A 21,550-nucleotide genomic window follows, 5' to 3' on the forward strand; every position below is an offset into this window, starting at 1 on the left:
CAAGAAAATTGAACTGTGTGAAAATAGAGACTTTTTACTTACTGAAGTCGCATCACCTTTTTGGGGTTTAGCATTTTGTGAAATATTTCATCTCACTTCGTATCCCAAAATTTTAACCACATCTGCGAAAATGTCTAAAATTAGAAGCAAGCCATCATACATATCCAAGTTTACGATATGGACAGAGGAATGGAAAAAAAGGCTACCATTGTCGCCTACCTGAGATGAATTGCGCATCCGGACCCAAATGTGGTGAAGAACATGACTAAAGATAAGTTCAAAATAGTAACACATGGCATTTACACTGCAAACAGAAAGAGGAAGCAACTGATCATCCAGAGGTTCCTTATCAATATAAAAGAGTCACAATCATGTCACTGAATATGCCTTTGGTGATAATTTAGCTACAAATAGGAGGATCTTGAAAAAGAAGAGAGGAGGATTAGTAAACTTAGCTTCAGTGAGCCTTTTCTAGATGGACGCAAAGTGGAGACACATCCACGGCCTCCATGGCAAAAACCATCACACCACTCTAGCAAAAAATGCTAGGATTTCTGGACAGATACAGGGCAATAATAACAAAAAAAAAAGAAGAGTGGGTTTAACATCAAAGACAAACGTTAAGCGTAAGTGATAATGTAACAGTGATAATTGCTACTGATTTTTATAGTTTGTTTTTATGTTGTACTGTTAGACCACTGTTGCAGGTTAGGAGGAGGGTTGAGCGCTCAAAAAATTGTTTAACCCCGCCAAATTCATTATGTGCCTGTCCCAAGTCTGTGCCTGTAGCTCAGTGATTGTCGTTGGTTCGTGTCTGTCATATTTGTTTTTTCGTAATTTTTTTTGTTATAAACTAGGCCGTTAGTTGTCATGTTGGGGCCTTTTATAGCCGGCTATACGATATGGGTTTTTCTCATTGTTAAAGGATGTATGGTTGCAAATAATTGCTTACATCCACTTCGTTTGAACTCTGGTGGATAGATGTCTCATTGGCAATCATACCATATCTCCTTATTTCTATATAAACAAAGTTTAACATTTCACAGGAGGGGAATTATAATATCTTGTAAATAAAGAGCTGCGCCATGAGCACATGATACGCCCGTCGCTTTTTCACCGAATAAAGTTCCATTACTCCTCAATGTCATATCATAAATTTATGAAAAAACTAAAGGGAGCTTATTTCAACAGATAAAAACCAGCCACCAAAGTTTCATGAAAACTGCTCAAAGCATTTTTGAGTTATTGTACGAAAACTGGAAAATCCCCCCTTTTTATGAATAAAATCCCATAACTCGGAAACTTAGCACCCTAAAAAATTGATAAAAATCGAAAGGGAGCTTACGTCAATAGATATAAACAATTCACCAAAGTTTCATGAAAATTGGTTAAAGCTTTTTTGAGTTATTGTCCGACATGTTGAAGACAGACGGACAGACGGACAACGGTAAACCATAATACGTCCCGTAAACAGGCGTATAAAAACTGATACTTTTATATTAAATGCAGTGAAGGGATATAAGATTGAACTAGATGAAATTCCAAACAAAGTTTTAAACCATCACCAATTGAATCTAATGAATAAGAAAACAAAATATTAACAACTGATGTTCATGCCTTTTGGAAACAAGTAGTATATCGCTCATTTGGTAAAAAAAAAAAGGCCAGTTTTTAAATTAGGATTTTTATATGCACATACTATAGTTACTCTTTGTGTTGCTGACTTCTTTTGCAATGGAGCAGTTACCCCAAAAAATGTTATCAAATTTTGAGTAGATTTTTGCAGTTATTATAAGGCAAGTGCTAACCATAGAAAATAATGAATATTATTGTAAACATTTTATTCGGCCTAAAAAGCGCACACAATTCTTAAATTTAAAAAACTTTAATGAACATGTGTCAAAAATTCATTTTAAAATGGAAAAATTGGTTCGAGCATTAGCAAACATACAAATAAAATGATAACTTTGCATAGAGCACAAGGTTGCCGAACTGTACATTTGTTTAAACTTAAAGTCATATGAAACGAGTTTCAAAAATTTTTGATGTTCAGGAAATTATTGAACCAATGCATGCTTATATACTAAACTAAGTCCTATATGAACGTTTTTTACGTTTATGACGAATCTATAACGTATAATCGACACATGATATTTCATTTGAAGATTGTTGATCGAAAGCTCATTAACTTTCGAGTTTGCTGCCGAGGTTTACTGGATTGTGACATTGATAAACAATCAACACAGAGGCACGTGGAACATGTATAAAATAAGTGAATTGAAAGAGCGATGTTGATTTCTTTTTTCTATTTTTCTATGCGTTCCCATGTGTTTAATAACTTTTCAATAACTGTTGTTACATGATTTTGTGCATTTAATTTGTTCCTTAAGAATAAATTATTACTCTTTACCTTCCAGTGCACGTTTGTTTACATTCTGTCATCACAAGTTTCCCTCGCACTTGCACTGTGCGGTGGCCGAAGTTCTAACGAGAGGTCTCGTAGTTAAGGTCACTGCATACGGAAAAATATCGACGAAGACAATAATTCGACAGCAGTAAATTTCTGAAGATTTTGATAAGATAATGGATTTTCTTTCACATGAAAGTCCATGTACACTTGTTTATAATACAACTTAGCCATTCAAGAATATAAAACATATTCAACTTCTTTTTTAAATTTGAAGTTTCATATAAGTTTAATAATATTTCTATTTCTGATGACAGTATGCATATGGAAGTGTATATATTACACTTAGTCAAACTATCTATTTTTGAAATTATAAAACACAAGACAACCGCAAAGGTAGGAAGGGGAAATGGGTATTTCTGTAGGCACTGGCTACGATTACCCGCAAAAAGTAACAATAAGAAATAATAATTGTTACTTCCGAGACTAATCGCCGAAAGGTATTTCCGGACAGGGAACCGATTTCATACGGAAATTGCAGTTAACAATTATATAATATTTTATTGTTACCTGCAGTTATTGTTACCCACAAAATTTATTCAGGCAGCCACTGATATAAAAAAGGTTTGATTTGCGAATAATCTGTGAAATAAATTTAAACAATTACATGATTAAGCTTCCAGATGTATTGACCAATACAAATGTATGACGTTTACTTTTGCCATAGGAGGTCGATTAAAACAACTCAATATTCCTAAGTATTGATATGAATGAGCAAGATGTCCAATTTGTGGTCGGTGAAATGTATATATCCTTTCAAGATTAGATGCAAATTTTGTGCAGTTATATTGAAGAAGTTATTGTACTAGTAACAACCAAGATATCGCCAAAGAAGGATATAGCAGAATGGAACCGTGTTTAGTGTGTGGTATAGACATGCATATATATAGATATTTAGTTTGCGACGGATGTCTGGAGTGGTCACGTATCACCTGAAATGTGTTGGCCTAAAAATGACACCTACAGTCACATACTGGATGTGCAGGTAGTGCCACCAAAATAAAAAGATTAAAGAATTCTAAATATGTAAAAATGTGCTTTCATTTTATCATTGCAATAATTTTCTGAATTTTTTCATATAAATTTGTTCAAATATGTAAAACAACCTTCTATGTTGTGATGTTACACTATTGTTTCAGGTAGGGTGAAGGTTGGCGCCTATTAAAACGTTTAAACCCGCTGCATTTGTTTGCACCTGTCCTAAGGCAGGAACCTGATGTTCAGTGGTTGTCGTTTGTTGATGTGGTTCATAAGTGTTTCTCGTTTCTCGTTTTTTTATATAAATTTGACCGTTGGTTTTCATGTTTGAAGGGTTTTACACTAGTCATTTTTGGGGCCCTTTATAGCTTGCTGTTCGGTGTGAGCCAAGGCTCCGTGTTGAAGGCCGTACTTTGACCTATAATGGTTTACCTTTACAAATTGTGACTTGGATGGAGAGTTGTCTCATAAGCACTCATACCACATCTTCTTATATCTATATACGGGGCAATGACACGAAGACAGTACAAACTATCCCGATGCTACACACAAAAAAAAAAGACATACTTTGCAAATTTTATGTAAAGTTTTGCAGGTAACAATAAAAGAACAGAGTTCCATTGTCCCCCGCGTTGCACATATTTGATCTATCCAAGGTACAAAGGCAATAACTAAAAATAGTGATTTCCATTATAATTGATATTTCCAAGGGGCATAACTCGTAAAAAATATTTGATCAGAACCTATTTTCGAAAGTGTCAAAGACATTGCTGATATAAACCTATAATAACTTTCATAAAAATCTGGCAAGAATTGTACACATTAGAGCGCTCATAAGGCAATTTTCCATATAATTAATATTTCCTAGGGGCATAACTCTTTTTAAAATAATTAATCGGCACTGATTTTTGAACTCGTCAAAGACATTGATGATATAAACCTATAAAATAAATTTCATAAAAATCTGGCAAGAATTGTACACATTAAAGCGCTCATAAGGCAATTTTTCATATAATTAATACTTCCAAGGGGCATAACTCTTTTAAAATATATTGATTGGCACTGATTTTCGAACTCGTCCAAGACATTGCTGATATAAACCTGTGACTATGATTTAAGTTTCATAAATTTCTGGCAAGAATTGTAAACATGAGAGCGCTAACAATGCAATTCTCCATATTGTTAATGTTTCCAAGGGCATAACTCTTTTAAAAATAATTAATCAGCACTGATTTTTGAACTCGTCCAAGACATTGCTGATATAAACCTATGATATAAGTTTCATAAAATTCAGGCAAGAAATGAACACATAAGAGCGATAACATTGCAATTTTCCATATAATCAATATTTTACTTAGAGAGAATCTAGACAAATTTATATTTTCAGTAATGTACGTGTTCCATTATCAATTTAAATTCATTGTAACATATATAGAATTAAGAACCTATCAACACTGAAGTCCTTAATCAGTGTGTGGTCACCTAAATAAACAAAGACCAAAATGGCGGCAAATATGAAATAGAAACAGCTGAACAGTCAAGTGGAGGTTAAACAAGGTGTGTAGGTGAATTTATCTTATCTCCACCTTCTTACGCGACCAAAAGATGTCAATCTTCAAATTATTTCTATCTTTAATGTGTTTGAATAACAATCATGTCCAGCCAAAACAGCCAACCCACAACAATTAATGACAAAATCAATAAATTTGTATAAACAACAACAACAACCCCAAGTATATAAACCAATATATCTCCAATGGTGTCATCCTGGTTTGCCCACTTTTAATTACATACATATGTAAACATAGGGGGAATTGTTGTTTTAACAATTATTGTTTATTTCTGAATTATAGTCATTTTCTTACCTTTTATTTTACCTGTAAAATTTTATAAAAGATACTATATTCTGCTATTAAATCAAGGAAAATGTGCCAAAATATATTATATCTGATCTAGTTTTTTTAGCAGGAAAATGTATTGAATTTGACAAATATAAAAATAAAAAATAAACAAATATATGTTCAAATATGTTTATTTTTTTTACAATTTCTCAACAAATAGTTTTAATTGTTGGTACATTCTGAAAAAAAGTTAAGAAAAATAATAATAATAGATTATTTATTTATTTTATTTATTCAACATATTTTTTTTTTTAAATTTTAATAAATATATTTTTCTGAATAAACTCATCATCATGATCATAGATACCAGGATTGAAATTTTGTATTTGCGCCAGACGCGCGTTTCGTCTACAAAAGACTCATTAGTGACGCTCGAATCAATAAAAGTTAGAAAGGCCAAATAAAGTTTGAAGTTGAAGAGCATTGAGGACAAAAAATTCCTCAAAAGTTTTGCCAAATACAGCTAAGGTTATCTAGTCCTGAGGTAGAAAAGCGTAAGTATTTCAAAATTTTCAAACTTAGAAATTTAATATAAAAAATATCCAATTAATTCTAACAAATAGAATATATTAAAATGCAACTGTTCAGTAGCCAAGCTTTACGTTTGATAGCTACTAGCTATTGGTCATTTACAAGCTTCTGTCCAAGTTGGCACAAATCCAGGATCGTTTAAGAAAGTTATCAAAATTTTAAAAACTTTAACCAAAGAGTGAATTTAATGTTAATTGGCAGAAAAACCAAGTCCATTTATAAGTAAAATACGATTTTTAAACAAAAGTACCTTCTGGATACTATCTTTGATCATAAACAAGCTTCTGTCCATGTTTGATAGAAATCCAGGATAGTTCAAGAAAGTTATTAAAATTTAAAAAACTTTAACCAAAGAGTGAATGCAATGTTAATTCGCAGAAAAACTAAGTCCATTTATAAGTAAAATACGAACACACAGGATTTTTGTTTACACAATTACCTTCTGGATACTATCTTATGATCATAAACAAGATTCTGTCTAGGTTTGGTAGAAATCCAGGATAGTTTATGAAAGTTATTAAAATTTCAAAAATTTAACAACAGAGTGAATATTTGTGGACGCTGCCGCCGCCGCCAACAACGGCATGTAGGATCGCTATGTCTTGCTTTTGCAACAAAAGTCGCAGGCTCGACAAAAAGATTGTATTTGCCATCATTATACATTTAGTGCCCCATATTATTTATTTTACATTAGTGCTTTATTTATTTCATTATGCAATGCATTTATAAATTTGATTCATATATTATATAAATTATGTTTGCAATAAAAGCCAACTTGTGTTGGTGTATTTATATCATGAAAATCATTCAGAAACTAATGAATTATTATGACACTTTTATAACTGAAGGTCATTGTTTTGTCATTAGTTGTTCAATATGTATGTGAATCGAATGAATTGATATTAAATTATTGAGGGAAATTTTTTTTTGATTTATTCATTTTTTTCCTATTCAAATGAAAATGGAATTACAAAATAAAAAATACCTGAATATATAGAAAACGCTAATAAACTATATGATCCTATACACCTAAGTTGGAACAGACTATACAATTGTATGCTCATTAAACCTTTTGTCTTTTTTGTTTTCTTTACTAATAGATAATTGGTATAATTAAAAGTGGGCAAACCAGGAGTAAACCATCTCCAATGACAACATTAGAACTAGAATACTAAATATGAATGAGAGAAGAATAATATATTGTAAAATGATTAACCATTTAACCTTTCTTAAAATGATATTAATCCTTATATTAAACGATGTAAAACTAAACACTGGACCTGAAAGTTCAAACACGAATGTAACTGTATCTATTTGGCTCATGCAACTAACCACTAATATGAAAAGAAAGAGGTATAATATGCAATACATGCAACCAATAGTACCAATAAAATGAACAAGGAATTATTGATTATGGACAGACGTACCCATTTTATTATCTCCCACTTTCTTAATTAAACTAAGGAATAACAAGTTGCAAACATGTACCCCAATAACATTAGGTTCTCTAGAAGTATAAGCGAATTCTGCACCACTCGACATGTCCAGCTGCTCATGATAAAAATTTGATTTTTAAGAAACCATGTTATAAAACAAGATTTGGTTCAAACAGAAAGCTATTGCAAGCAAGGAAAACTGTACACCTAATTCACTGAATGCTTTCATTAGATGACAATAGGAATACTAAAAATTCCGACTGAAATTAAACACACTTTCAATTCAGTAAAGGACCCCGTCATGAAGTGCCTTTTATAGTATTAACATACTTTTATATCTTTGTTGTTGACTGCTGTTTAAAAACTTCCTATGGTTTCTTATCAAATATGGTTGACCATTTGATTAACTATTGATGAACTGATCGATAACAAAATCTTTTTGTTGAAGAACATCATTTAAATGAGGTCAAGGTTAAGTGTGTCCATGTCACTGACAATGTTCACCTAACAAAAGTAATCGAGGATAAATAAAGTTGAGGCTTATAAACACATATAGTATACGAAAAGTTCACATAATCTTCCAAATAAACAGTAATTTTAACAGTGAAAATGTGGTCAAGGACGGTGTTTATATGGCAGATGAAACTTCAGACCTAAAAGCATTCAAGACATGAATTATCCGTCTATTCTGTCTCCTGAAATATAAAGCTTTGTATAAAGTTGTATGCACTGAAGCATAAGCATACATTTGTTTTGCTGCCATGACGAAAATATTATTTTGAAACATAGTTTAGTATTGTTTCTCACAATAATATAGTTGTCAAAATCATTCACACCAATTATACATTCAATATTCTAACGTTGTTTCACGCTCAGTTTGATTTAAATTCGCACAGAGTATGTAAGTGTGGGATAGAGAAAAATTCCAGACCAATACCAGGTGACAGCTATATCTCACACGGAAGCAAAGTACTAAAAATATATACCTTGTTTAACCTTTTCTGTTCCAACTACACATGAAATAGACTCTAGAATTTTTGGAATATGAGCTTTAATCTAAAAAAAAATGACAAGAAATGTTCATGAAAAAAATAATAATGTCAAAGCATAGTTACATAAGGTTCTACAAAATAATTACATGTGTATTACAATATAGTCAAGAAGTGAGTATTTTCTATTTTCCTTCTGCACGAAGTTACCTTGTCAAGTTGAATAAAAGAACAGAGTTCCAATGTACCTAGACACACAATTTTCATTTTCACAAACAGAAACAGTACATTATTCTTTTGTTTGACCCTTTGAAGTAAAAAAAAAAAACACAATTCAATGAGCTGAAACAAATCAAAGTATTTGCATATAACGAGGAGACAATTGTTATTATAATTTCAATTAGATAGAGTAATCTCCCATTGTACATGTACACAGTATTTCTGTATTAACAAATAGAACATAAGTGGATATGTTACTCTACATCAAAATAATAATGTTTTTGTTTATCATTAGTCTTTTCTTGTTTACATTTTAATCTCAAATTTTCTTCTTTAATTTTCTATTATATTGTATGTCTCTTTTCCATATTGGCACAGTATTTCTTATTGTACATTTAGGAAACAGCTTGAAATAAATGTAGAAAAAGGTAGAGGAGGTAAGATATTTCAGGGTTATTTTAACATAAACACTATCTAATACAATACTTTATGGGAGAATCAGGTCTAATACATGTACCAAATCTCAAGTTATTACTCTGCTATGAATGTAAATTTCATTCAAATAAAAGAACAGAGTTCCAATGTCCCCCGCGTTGCACATATTTTATCTTTCCAAGGTACAAGGCAATAACTAAAAAAAACACTTTTTTTGTTCTTTAAAATTTTTATTAATATCTTAGGAGAAATGAAGGCTTCAGAGCAAATGCAATGTGATTTCAAAGGGGCATAACTCGTTAAAAATATTTGATCAGCACTTATTTTCGAAAGTGTCAAATACATTGCTGATATAAACCTATGGTATAAGTTTCATAAAATTCGGGCAAGAAATGAACACATGAGAGCGATAACATTGCAATTTTCCATATAATCAATATTTTCAAGGGGCATAACTCTTTTAAAAATAATTGATCGGCACTGATTTTTGAACTCATCTACATTGATGATATAAACCTATGATATAAATTTCATAAAAATCTGGCAAGAATTGTACACATTAGAGCGCTCATAAGGCAATTTTTCCATATAATTAATATTTCCAAGGGGCATAACTCTTTTAAAAATTATTGATCGGCACTGATATTCAAATTCGTCCAAGACATTGCTATTATAAACTTATGATTTAAGTTTCATAAAATTCTGGCAAGAATTGTACATATGAGAGCGCTAACAATGCAATTCTCCATACAATTTATTTTTCAAGAAGCATAACTCTTCTAAAAATAAAATGCTCCGCTGGGGCGCAGCTTGATACGACCGCAGAGGTCGAACCCTGAACAGTTGGGGCAAGTATGGACACAACATTCAAGCTTGATACAGCACTGCATTTGGATTGTAATTAAATATTTGACACAGCATAGGTTTCTGACACAGAATGAATGTGGTCTTAGAACTTAAATTTTTTTAATTTACGTATTCAAACCATATCATTAGTATTTGCTTTTATATATAAATCAGAAATAACCAATTTAAAATGAAAATTTTAAAGAAAAAAAAAGGAAAACCCCCCCCCCCCCAAATTTTTTGAACCCCCTTATGATTCATTACCCCCAAACTCAATCCCAGCCTTCCCTTTGTGGTATGGTACCTTGCAGTACAATTTCAGAGAGATCCATACACTTGAACACAAGTTATTGTCTGGAAACTAGAAAAATGCTTGTTTTTTGGCTCCTTTTTGGCCCCAAATTCCTAAACGTTTAGGGAAATTACCCCCAAACTCAAACCCAGCTTTCCCTTTGTGATATGGAACCTTGCAGTACAATTTCATAAAGATCCATACACTTACACACAAGTTATTGTCCTGAAACTAGAAAAATGCTTGTTTTTTTGCCCTTTTATGGCCCCTAATTCCTAAAATTTTTGAGGGAATTACCTCCCAAATCAATCCCAGCCTTCCCTTTGTGGTATGGTACCTTGCAGTACAATTTCAGAGAGATCCCTACACTTGAACACAAGTTATTGTCTGGAAACTAGAAAAATGCTTATTTTTGGCCCCTTTTTGGCCCCTTATTCCTAAACGTTTTTGGCAATTATACCCAAACTCAATTCCAGCTTTCCCTTTGTGATATGGAACCTTGTAGTACAATTTCATAAAGATCCATACATTTGAACACAAGTTATTGTCATTAAACTAGAAAAATGCTTGTTTTTTGCCCCTTTTTGACCCCTCATTACTAAAATTTGGAGGCAATTACCCCCAAAATCAATCCCAGCATTCCCTTTGTGATATGGAACCTTGTGGTACAATGTCAGAGAGATCCATACACTTACACACAATTTATTGTCATGAAACTAGAAAAATGCTTGTTTTTTGCCCCTTTTTGGCCCCTAATTTCTAAAATTTGGAGGCAATTACCCCCAAAATCAATCCCAGCATTCCCTTTGTGATATGGAAACCTGTGGTACAATGTCAGAGAGATCCATACACTAACACATACACTGTAAGTTAAGTCTGGAAGTTACAAAAAAGCTTATTTTTGACCCCTTTTTGGCCCCTTATTCCTTAACTGTTGGTACCATAACCCCCAAAATCAATCCCCACCTTTCTTTTGTGGTATTGAACCTTATGGTAAAATTTCATAGAGATCCATTCACTTAAACTAAAGTTAGAGTGCGAAAACCAATGTGTCTTCGGACGACGACGACGACGACGATGACAACGACGCCAACGTCATACCAATATACGACCACAAAATTTTTTTTGCGGTCGTATAATAATTGATCGACACTGATTTTCGAACTCGTCCAAGACATTGCTTATATAAACCTATGATATAAGTTTCAAAAATCTGGCAAGAATTGTACAAATGAGAGCGCTAACGATGCAATTTTTCATATAATTAATGTTTCCAAGGGCATAACTCTTTTAAAAATAATTGATCGGCACTGATTTTTGAACTCGTCCAAGACATTGCTAATATAAACCTATGATATAAAATTCTGGCAAGAATTGTACACATGAGAGCGCTAACGATGCAATTTTCCATAACATTAATGTGTCCAAGGGGCATAAATCTTTTAAAAATAATTGATCGGCACTGATTTTCGAACTGGTCCAAGACATTGCTGATATAAACCTATGATATAAGTTTCATAAAAATCTGGCAAGAATTGTACACGTGAGAGCGCTAACAAGACCAGACGGACGGACGCACAGACGGACGCCCGGTATTTCCATGTCCCCCGCAACGCGTTACGTGGGGGACAAAAATGAGTAATAATGGTATAAAATTTGTCTCATACAACTGCCAATAAATACTTTCAAAGGAGAAGAGGAGATATGTTTTCGATTATCTTTAATACAAAAAAACTGTCACAGATATTGTTAACAAGATGCACACTTTCGGAAAAAGATATAAAAGAACAGAGTTCCAATGTCCCCCGCGTTGCACATATTTTATCTATGCAAGGTACAAGGGCAATAACTTAAAAAAACAACTATTTTTTTGTTCTTTAAAACTTTTTATAAATATCTTAGAAAAATGAAGGCTTCAGAGCAAATACAATGTAATTTCCGATATAATAAATATTTCCAAAGGGCATAACTCGTTAAAAATATTTGATCAGCACTTATTTTCAAAAGTGTCAAAGACAGTGCTGATAAAAACCTATGATATAAGTTTTATAAAATTCTGGCAAGAATTGTACACATGAGAGCATTGACAATGCAATTTTCCATATAAATCAATATTTCCAAGGGGCATAACTCTTTTAAAAATAATTGATCGGAACTGACTTTCGAACTTGTCTGAAACATTGTTGATATAAATCTATGATATAAGTTTCATAAAAATCTGGCAAGAATTGTACAAATGAGAGCGCTAACAATGCAATTTTCCATATAATTAATATTTCCAATAGGCATAACTCTTTTAAAAATAATTGATCGGCACTGATTTTCGAAATTATCCAAGACAGTGCTGATATAAACCTATGATATAAGTTTCATAAAAATCTGGCAAGAATTGTACATGTGAAAGCGCTAACAAGATCGGATGGACAGACGCACGGACAGACGCTCGGTATCTCTATGTCACCTGCAACGCGTTGCACGGGGGACAAAAATACATCTAAAGAATCTATGGAAGGAAATTGTCTTTTCGATTCTTATACAACAAACCAAAGAGGGGAGGCAATATTTTTTATCAAAAACTTTAACTACTAGATGCATAAAAAAAAGATAATAAAAGAACAGAGTTCTAATGTCCCCGCGTTGCACATATTTTATCTATCCTAGGATCAAGGGCAAAAACACTATTTTTGGGTTCTTTAAAACTGTTGATAAATATCTTAGAGAAATGAATGCTTCCGAGCAAATTCAATGTGATTTCCTATATAATTAATATTTCCAAGGGCATAACTCATTAAAAATAGTTGATCAGCACTTATTTTCGAAAGTGTCAAAGACATTGCTGAAATAAACCTATGATATACATTTCATAAAATTCTGGCAAGAATTGTACACATGAGAGCACTAACGATGCAATTTTCCATATATTTAATATCTCCAAGGGGCATAACTCTTTTAAAAATAATTGATCAGCAAAGATTTTTGAACTCATCAAAGACATTGATGATATAAACCAATAATACAAATTTCATAAAAATCTGGCAAGAATGGTACACATGAGAGCTCTCACCAGGCAATTTCCCATATAATTAATATTTCCAAGGGGCATAACTCTTTTAAAAATAATTGATCGGCACAGATTTTCCAACTCATCCAAGACATCGGTGATATAAACCTACAATATAAGTTTCATAAAAATCAGGCAAGAATTGTACACATGAGAGCACTAACGATGCAATTTTCCATATAATTAATGTTTCCAAGGGGCATAATTCTTTTAAAAATAATTGATCGGCACTAATTTTCGAACTCGTCCAAGTCATTGCTGATATAATTTTTTTAGGAATTGATATGAAGATTGAAGTAAAAAGAATAACGTTGATAAGCATATATATGGTCCAAGTAAGATTCACCAGAATTTTATGCTAAAGTTAGTGATATGATAGAAAACTTTAACAAACAATCAGAGATTATAATTCAAAAACCAAATTCTAGATACACATACCTGACGATAAGTTCACCGATTTGATTCAAATTCTGATATTTGATTTAAAACATACTAAAACGTATATCCAAATTCCAAATAGTCCCAAAGAAACAATTAACATTGCATGATCTAATTAATCATCGGGATGACCTCCGAAGACTGCTGACGATCATATAACCCGATATAAATATAAATATAAAGAGACAAACCAGCACAAGCAATTGTATAATGAACATTTTTCTAGGTCTGTTTGATTTTTTTTTTTTTTTAGGTTTTAACAGTACAAGAATAATTTTTTGTGGGCTGTATCAATCAAAGAAATGCTTATTCCTAGGTTTTCCATTGTTTCACTTTTCAATGTTGACGTTCTTTCTACTTGGGAGGCCGATGCCTTAGGAATATATGTTTCCAAAAAACAGCAGAAAATCTCCTAACTCCAAAATGCACAGAATCTTATGTACCGTTGTAATGGAAAAATCAGAGGAGAATTTCTTAACCAGTAAAACACTAACGAAATAAGACAAGGAGACATTATTCTGACTGCGGGCCGACCAGTTTTTTGCTTTTACTCTAAATACCGCATGCTTAGCGGAGAAAGCAGCAAATACCAATTTTAAGAAGATCGAACAGAATACTGGCTCGGACGTCGCCAAGTATAACTAGAGGCTCTCAAGAGCCTGTGTCGCTCACCTGTATTTACTGATGCTTTGGAAATCATGTAAAATAAAGTTAAAATCATAATTGATAGTATTAGATATTAGATATTATAATGATATCTAAGATAATAACAAAAAACTGCAAAATTTTTGTAAAATTACTAACTCAGGGGCAGCAACCCAACAACGGGTTGTCGGATTCGTCTGAAAATTTCAGGGCACATAAATCTAAATCTGATGAACATTTTTGCCACCTGTCAGATTTGCTATAAATGCTTTAGTTTCAGAGATATAAACCAAAAACTGCATTTTACCCCTATGTTCTATTTTTAACCAAGTTTGCCATGATGGTTGGAAGGCGGGGTCATCGGACAATTTTTTTAAACTAGATACCCTAATAATGATTATGGCCTAGTATAATTAAATTTGTCTCAGTAGTTTCAGAGAAGAAGATTTTTGTAAAAGATTACAAAAATTTACGAAAAATTGTTAAAAATTGACTATTAAGGGCAATAACTCCTAGATGGGTCGACTGACATTTTTGGTCATGACAACTTATTTGTAGATCTTACTTTGCTGAACATTATTGCTGTTTACAGTTTATCTCTATTTATAACAATATTCAAGATAATAACCAACAAGAGTGCACACGCTGAAATGTCTCGCCTTCTTTACTAACCATTGATTTTATGTTGATAGTCCTAAATACAAAGCTTTACTACAAGTAACACATAAACTTAACATGATCCAAGAAAATGAGGTCAAGGTCAGATAAACCAAACGAGAAATACATGTACACCTTACAATCATTCAATAAACCAAACATAGTTGACCTATTGCTTATTGTTTCTAAGAAATAGTCTTAAACAAGAAAACTTAACATTGACCAATGAACCATGAAAATGAGGTCAAGGTCAGATGAACCATACCAGACAGACATGTACATCTTACAATCAATTTAGGCATTAAATATAGTTGACCTATTGCTTATAGTATCTAAGAAACAAACTTAACCATGAAAACTTAACATTGACCAATGAACCATGAAAATGAGGTCAAGGTCAGATGATACCTGCCAGACAGACATATACACCTTACAATCCTTCCATACATCAAATATAGTTGATCTATTGCTTATAGTTGAAGAAAAACAGACCAAAACACAAAAACTTAACACTGAGAAATGAACCTTGAAAATGAGGTCAAAGTCAAATAAAACCTGTGAGACTGACATGTACATCATAAAATATTTCCATACACCATTTATAGTTGACCTATTGAATATAGTATTAGAAAAAAAGACCAAAACTCAATAACTTAACTTTGACCACTGAACCATGAAAATGAGGTCAAGGTCAGATGACACCTACCAGTTGGACATGCACACCTTACAATCATTCCATATACCAAATATAGTAGACCTACTGCTTATAGTATCTGATATATGGACTTGACCACGAAAACTTAACCTTGTTCACTGATCCATGAAATGAGGTCGAGGTCAAATGAAAATTGTCTGACGGGCATGAGGACCTTGCAAGGTACGCACATACTAAATATAGTTATCCTATTACTCATAATAAGAAAGGAATTAACATTACAAAAAATGTTGACTTTTTTTTTCAAGTAGTCACTGAACCATGAAAATGAGGTCAAGGACAATGAACATATGACAGACGGAAACTTCCTAACATAAGGCATCTATATACAAAGTATGAAGCATCCAGGTCTTCTAGCTTCTAAAATATAAAGCTTTTAAGAAGTAAGCTAACGCCGCCGCCGCCGCCGGATCACTATCCCTATGTCGAGCTTTCTGCGACAAAAGTCGCAGGCTCGCCAAAAACTGCAAAATTTCCTTAAAATTACCAATTCAGGGGCAGCAACCCAACAACAGGTTGTCAGATTTGTCTGAAAATTTCAGGGCAGATAGATCTTGACCTGATAATCAGTTCTACCCTATATTATATCAGATTTACTCTAAATGCTTTGGTTTCAGAGATTAAAGCCAAAATCTACATTTTACCCCTATGTTCTATTTTTAGCCATGGCGGCCAACTTTGTTGGTTGGCGGGGTCATCGGACACATTTTTTAAACTAGATACCCTAATGATGATTGTGGCCAAGTTTGGTTAAATTTGGCCCAGTGGTTTCAGAGGAGAAGATTTTTGTAAAAAGCTAACGACGACGGACGACGACGACGACGCCGACGACGACGACGGACGACGGACGCCAAGTGATGAGAAAAGCTCACTTGGCCCTTCGGGCCAGGTGAGCTAAAAAGGTCCGAAACAGACGTCACCATGGACACAGTGTCGTCTGAAATGGCAGGTGTCCCTTCATCACGAGACATGACAATAGGAACAATCTTCGTACGAAGCCGTGTTCAGGTCTTCTACAACACATTTTGGACTTTAATGAATCTGAACAACACTGTCTCATTTCTAAACAAAAAACTGCAAAACCTGTAAAGGTTTAATACCAGATGCTCAATTTACTAGCAATTTAACTATAAAATCTTACTTTACCAAAAGCTACGATGATCTGAATTTTAAATCAACAAATATCGTCTACGGATTAGTGTTACCTTTGCGGATTGCTATATGTAGGTGAAACGAAAGGAAGGCTTAATAAACATATGTGCAACCTAAGATCAGACATCAACGACAATGCGAGCGACATTGTTTACCAGCATTGTAATAAACCTGATCATTCAAACTTTCTATGCAAGTTCGCATCATCGAAAAAATATACCACAGGACTAACAATCCTCATCTTGCAACAACACTCCGTAGACAAAAGGAAGATTACTGGATTTGAGAATTGGGAACTGTGACACCATATGGTTGCAATGACAAAATTGATGGTACAAATGTATAGGTATTCTATCTAATCCTTCCTGTAGTTCGGTGAATGTGATGAAAATTTTTAACTCTATTCCTTGACGTAAACGCAGTCATGGTCATCGTCATTATACATCACCTACTCTCCATGATGTCTCTATTAATGACCTGCTGCCATTTATACAAAAGCCGTTGAGTATTCATCACATTCGCACGAAGCTTTATTCATTACCATTTTCAAAACTTCATCCTCTGTACAACTTGTGTTAGGAAACCACTGTTATAACCCCCTCCCCCCAATTCAAACCAATACACACTTACAGTTATGATCTCGGAAATTGTCACAGACTTTTCAAACCAGTTCGCATTAGAAAAGATGAAAAGGAGAAATGATTCTTTCTAAAACTTTCTTTTGCTAACAAAGGTCTCGACACCATCAACTTAGGCAATATCGTTCATCATAAATCAGTTCACTCAAAAATACCTCCCTATTTTAAAGATCAGACTGTATCTATCATTTCTTATACCTATACCAAACTAATTGCAACTAAAATTACAAACACGTGTTGCAGGATCTCAATATTGACGACTTCAGGTCTTAAACCTCCTGATTGCACCTGTGCTAGTTCCCCATTCATATATAATCCGACTGGCCACATTATTACTGGTGACCTAAACATCGTCAATAACACTTCTCTGCAAAATATTTTATCCAAAGGCCCGAAATATCTTGAGCCTCAATCCATAATTGGAAATACAACTTCAAAATTCTGATGGATTCAGTAAAGGATTATGCCAAGCAACGGGTTAAACACGAGAAAGAAGACGTAGATACTTTTTCCGAATGGATTAAGGCTGTGAAGTCGTTGATACGAATCAGAATACAAAACTGAATGGGTTTCTGAATACACATGCTACATTAATTTTTAAAGACCCAGATGTTGCAAAACACCTGTCCTACCTCCATGACAAATATGTTGTTGTCCCCGCAGAAAAAAACCTCCAACAATTTCGTTCTTGTGTGTAAATCACAGTACATAAACTGCTTGATAAATGAATTAGGTATTGAAAATTCACTTGGAAACTCAACATATACCCCCACGAAACTTACCAAGGAGGAAATCCTAGATAATCATAGCTCGGTTCTATGTTCCTTTGGAATTTCAACCAAAGATGAAGAACTGGATCTTCCTTCACTGTATTGGATACAAGAATTACACAAGTGTCCTTACAAACAACGTTATATTGCTAGATCTTCCAAGTGCTTCGTGAAACCACTTTCTTAATTATTAACATCAATTTTATCAGCAATCCGAGACGGGCTTCAAAGTTATTGTGAAACTACCTATTCTAGAGGTGGCGTGAATCAGATGTAGATACTAACAAATTCCAAAGATCTTTTAGAGTACATACAATCTAAGACTCTTTCATCTTGCAATAGTATTAAAACATTTGACTTTTCTACACTTTACACAAGTATTCCCCATTCCAAACTAAACAACAATTTGAAAATGATGGTCCTGCTTTGTTTCATAAAAAAATAATGGCCAACATCGATACAGGTATCTTGTTTTAGAAAGGGATAAATCGTACTTTGTAAAAAATCACTCTGATTCAAACAAAAAATTCTCTGAAACTGACATTATCAAGATACTTGATTTCTTGATTGACATCATATTTGCTACGTTTGGAGGACGTGTTTTTCAACAAACAATCGGCATTCCCAAAGGAACCAACTGTGCTCCTCTTCTTGCCGACTTGTTCCTTTATTCATATGAGGCTGACTTCATACAGGAGCTTCTTAGGAAGAAAGAAAAGAAGTTAGTATTAACTTTTAACTTCACTTTCCGCTATGTAGATGATGTCCTCTCACTAAACAATTCAAAGTTTGGTGACTACGTTGAACGCAACTATCCCATCGAACTTGAATACAACAGATATAGTTAAGTCTGCCTCATATCTTGACTTACATCTAGAAATTGACAATGAGAGTTGGTAAAAAACAAAACTCTACGACAAAAGAGATGATTTTTAGCTTCCCAATTATGAACTTTCCATTTCTATGTAGCACTTTTCCTGCAGCGCCTGCATACGAATTATATATCTTCCAGTTGATAGTATATTCCAGGGCCTGTATTTCCTATCATGATTTCCTTGGTAGAGGGTTGCTGCTCATAAGGGAGCTATTTAACCAAGAGTTCCAAATGGTGAAGTTGAAATCATCCTTTCCTAAATTTTACGGACGCCATCACGAGTTGGTTTACCGTTATTGAATATCTGATTCAAAGATGACAATTGGTATGTTCAAATTGTCGTAAACACAATCCCATCCTCTCTCCCCCGAATGTGATGTACCGAATTAGACTGGGTTTGTACTTACATGAGCAACACGACGGGTGCCACATGTGGAGCAGGATCTGCCTACTCTTCAGGAGCAGTTGAGATCACCCCCGGTTTTTGGTGGGGTTCGTGTTGCTCAGTCTTTAGATTCTGTGTTGTGTTTTGTGTACTGTTGTTTGTCTTTTGGCCTTTATTTACCATGGCGTTATCAGTTTATTTTCGACTTATGAGTTTGAATGTCCCTTTGATATCTTTCGACTCTCTTTAAGTCTATGGTTTGACCCGGCTGGGAATCGACCCTATGACCTTCTGAACTCGAGGCGACTACAATATCACGAGATCACCGAGGCGGTTAAAATGATTAGGGATATTGTTAGCGTACAGATATTTCAGGAGTATGGGCAAATATTTCTTTAAAGCATTCTTTCACTTACAAAATTCCGCCAGGGGTTTGTTTCTCTGAAATCTTCTGACAATCCAAAATTAATTTTAGTCACAATATGTTAATTTTATGAACATTTAAATTACAAAACTCTTTTAGAAACAGTTTAAATCTATAAGATCATAGAATAAAATGCTCCGCTGGGCGCAGCTTGATACGACCGCAGAGGTCGAAACCTGAACAGTTGGGGCAAGTATTGACACATCATTCAAGCTTGATACAGCACTGAATTTGGATTGTGATTAAATATTTGACACAGCATAGGTTTCTGACACAGAATGAATGTGGTCTAAGAACTTAAAATTTTTTAATTTACCTATTCAAACCATATCATTATTATTTGCTTTTACATATAAATCAGAAATAACCAATTTAAAATGGAAAATTTTAAAGACAAAAAAAGGAAAAAAAGGAAAAATATCCCTCCCCCAAATTTTTTGAACCCCCTTATGATTCATCACCCCCAAACTCAATCCCAGCCTTCCCTTTGTGGTATGGTACCTTGCAGTACAATTTCAGAGAGATACACACTTGAACACAAGTTATTGTCTGGAAACTAGAAAAATGCTTGTTTTTAGGCCCCTTTTTGGCCCCAAATTCCTAAACGTTTAGGGCAATTACCCCCAAACTCAAACCCAGCTTTCCCTTTGTAATATGGAACCTTGTAGTACAATTTCATAAAGATCCATACACTTACACACAAGTTATTGTCTTGAAACTTGGAAATTGCTTGTTTTTTTTGCCCTTTTATGGCCCCTAATTCCTAAAATTTTGAGGGAATTACCCCCAAATTCAATTCCAGCTTTCCCTTTGTGATATGGTACCTTGCAGTACAATTTCAGAGAGATCCATACACTTAAACACAAGTTATTGTCTGGAAACTAGAAAAATTCTTATTTTTGGCCCTTTTTGACCCCTTATTCGTAAACGTTTTGGGCAATTACCCCAAAACTCAATTCCAGCTTTCCCTTTGTGATATGGAACCTTGTAGTACAATTTCATAAAGATCCATACACTTACACACAAGTTATTGTCATGAAACTAGAAAAATGCTTGTTTTTGCCCCTTTTTTGCCCCTAATTCCTAAAATGTGGAGGCAATTACCCCCAAAAACAATCCCAGCATTCCCTTTGAGATATGGAACCTTGTGGTACAATGTCAGAGAGATCCATACACTTACACACAAGTTATTGTCATGAAACTAGAAAAATGCTTGTTTTTTGCCCCTTTTTGGCCCCTAATTCCTAAAATTTAGAGGCAATTACCCCCAAAATCAATCCCAGCATTCCCTTTGTGATATGGAACCTTGTGGTACAATGTCAGAGAGATCCATACACTAACACACAAGTTATGTCTGGAAGTTACAAAAATGCTTATTTTTGGACCCTTTTTGGCCCCTAATTCCTTAACTGTTGGTACCATCACCCCAAAAATCAATCCCCACCTTCCTTTTGTGGTATTGAACCTTATGGTAAAATTTCATAGATCCATTTACTTAAAATAAAGTAAAAGTGCGAAAACCAATGTGTCTTCGGACGACGACGACGACGCCGGACGACGACGACGACGACAACGACGACGACGACGACGACGACGACGACGACGACGACGCCAACGTCATACCAATATACGACCGCAAAATTTTTTTGCGGTCGTATAAAAATGGAAAGCACTATAGAGATCCTATAGGATACCGC

The 21,550-nt window shown here is 33.9% G+C and overlaps 2 protein-coding genes across 8 annotated transcripts in view; one reads left to right on the plus strand and one right to left on the minus strand.

Annotated features, from left to right (window-relative positions):
- Positions 1 to 21,550, minus strand: part of LOC127701233 (importin-4-like) — a 997,117-nt gene that overhangs the window by 365,918 nt on the left and 609,649 nt on the right. For all 6 annotated transcript variants that reach the window (XM_052205057.1, XM_052205056.1, XM_052205054.1 and 3 more), the window contains exon 28: positions 8,300 to 8,369. In XM_052205057.1, the coding sequence (XP_052061017.1) occupies positions 8,300 to 8,369 (70 nt within the window). The remainder of the gene's footprint in view (positions 1 to 8,299; positions 8,370 to 21,550) is intronic.
- The window catches only part of LOC127701240 (zinc finger CCCH domain-containing protein 13-like), a 406,889-nt gene that overhangs the window by 196,942 nt on the left and 188,397 nt on the right, over positions 1 to 21,550 (plus strand). The gene's annotated exons all lie outside the window — the stretch shown is intronic.

This window comes from Mytilus californianus, unplaced genomic scaffold, assembly GCF_021869535.1.
Source record: "Mytilus californianus isolate M0D057914Y unplaced genomic scaffold, xbMytCali1.0.p SCAF_5, whole genome shotgun sequence".
Taxonomy (NCBI): domain Eukaryota; kingdom Metazoa; phylum Mollusca; class Bivalvia; order Mytilida; family Mytilidae; genus Mytilus; species Mytilus californianus.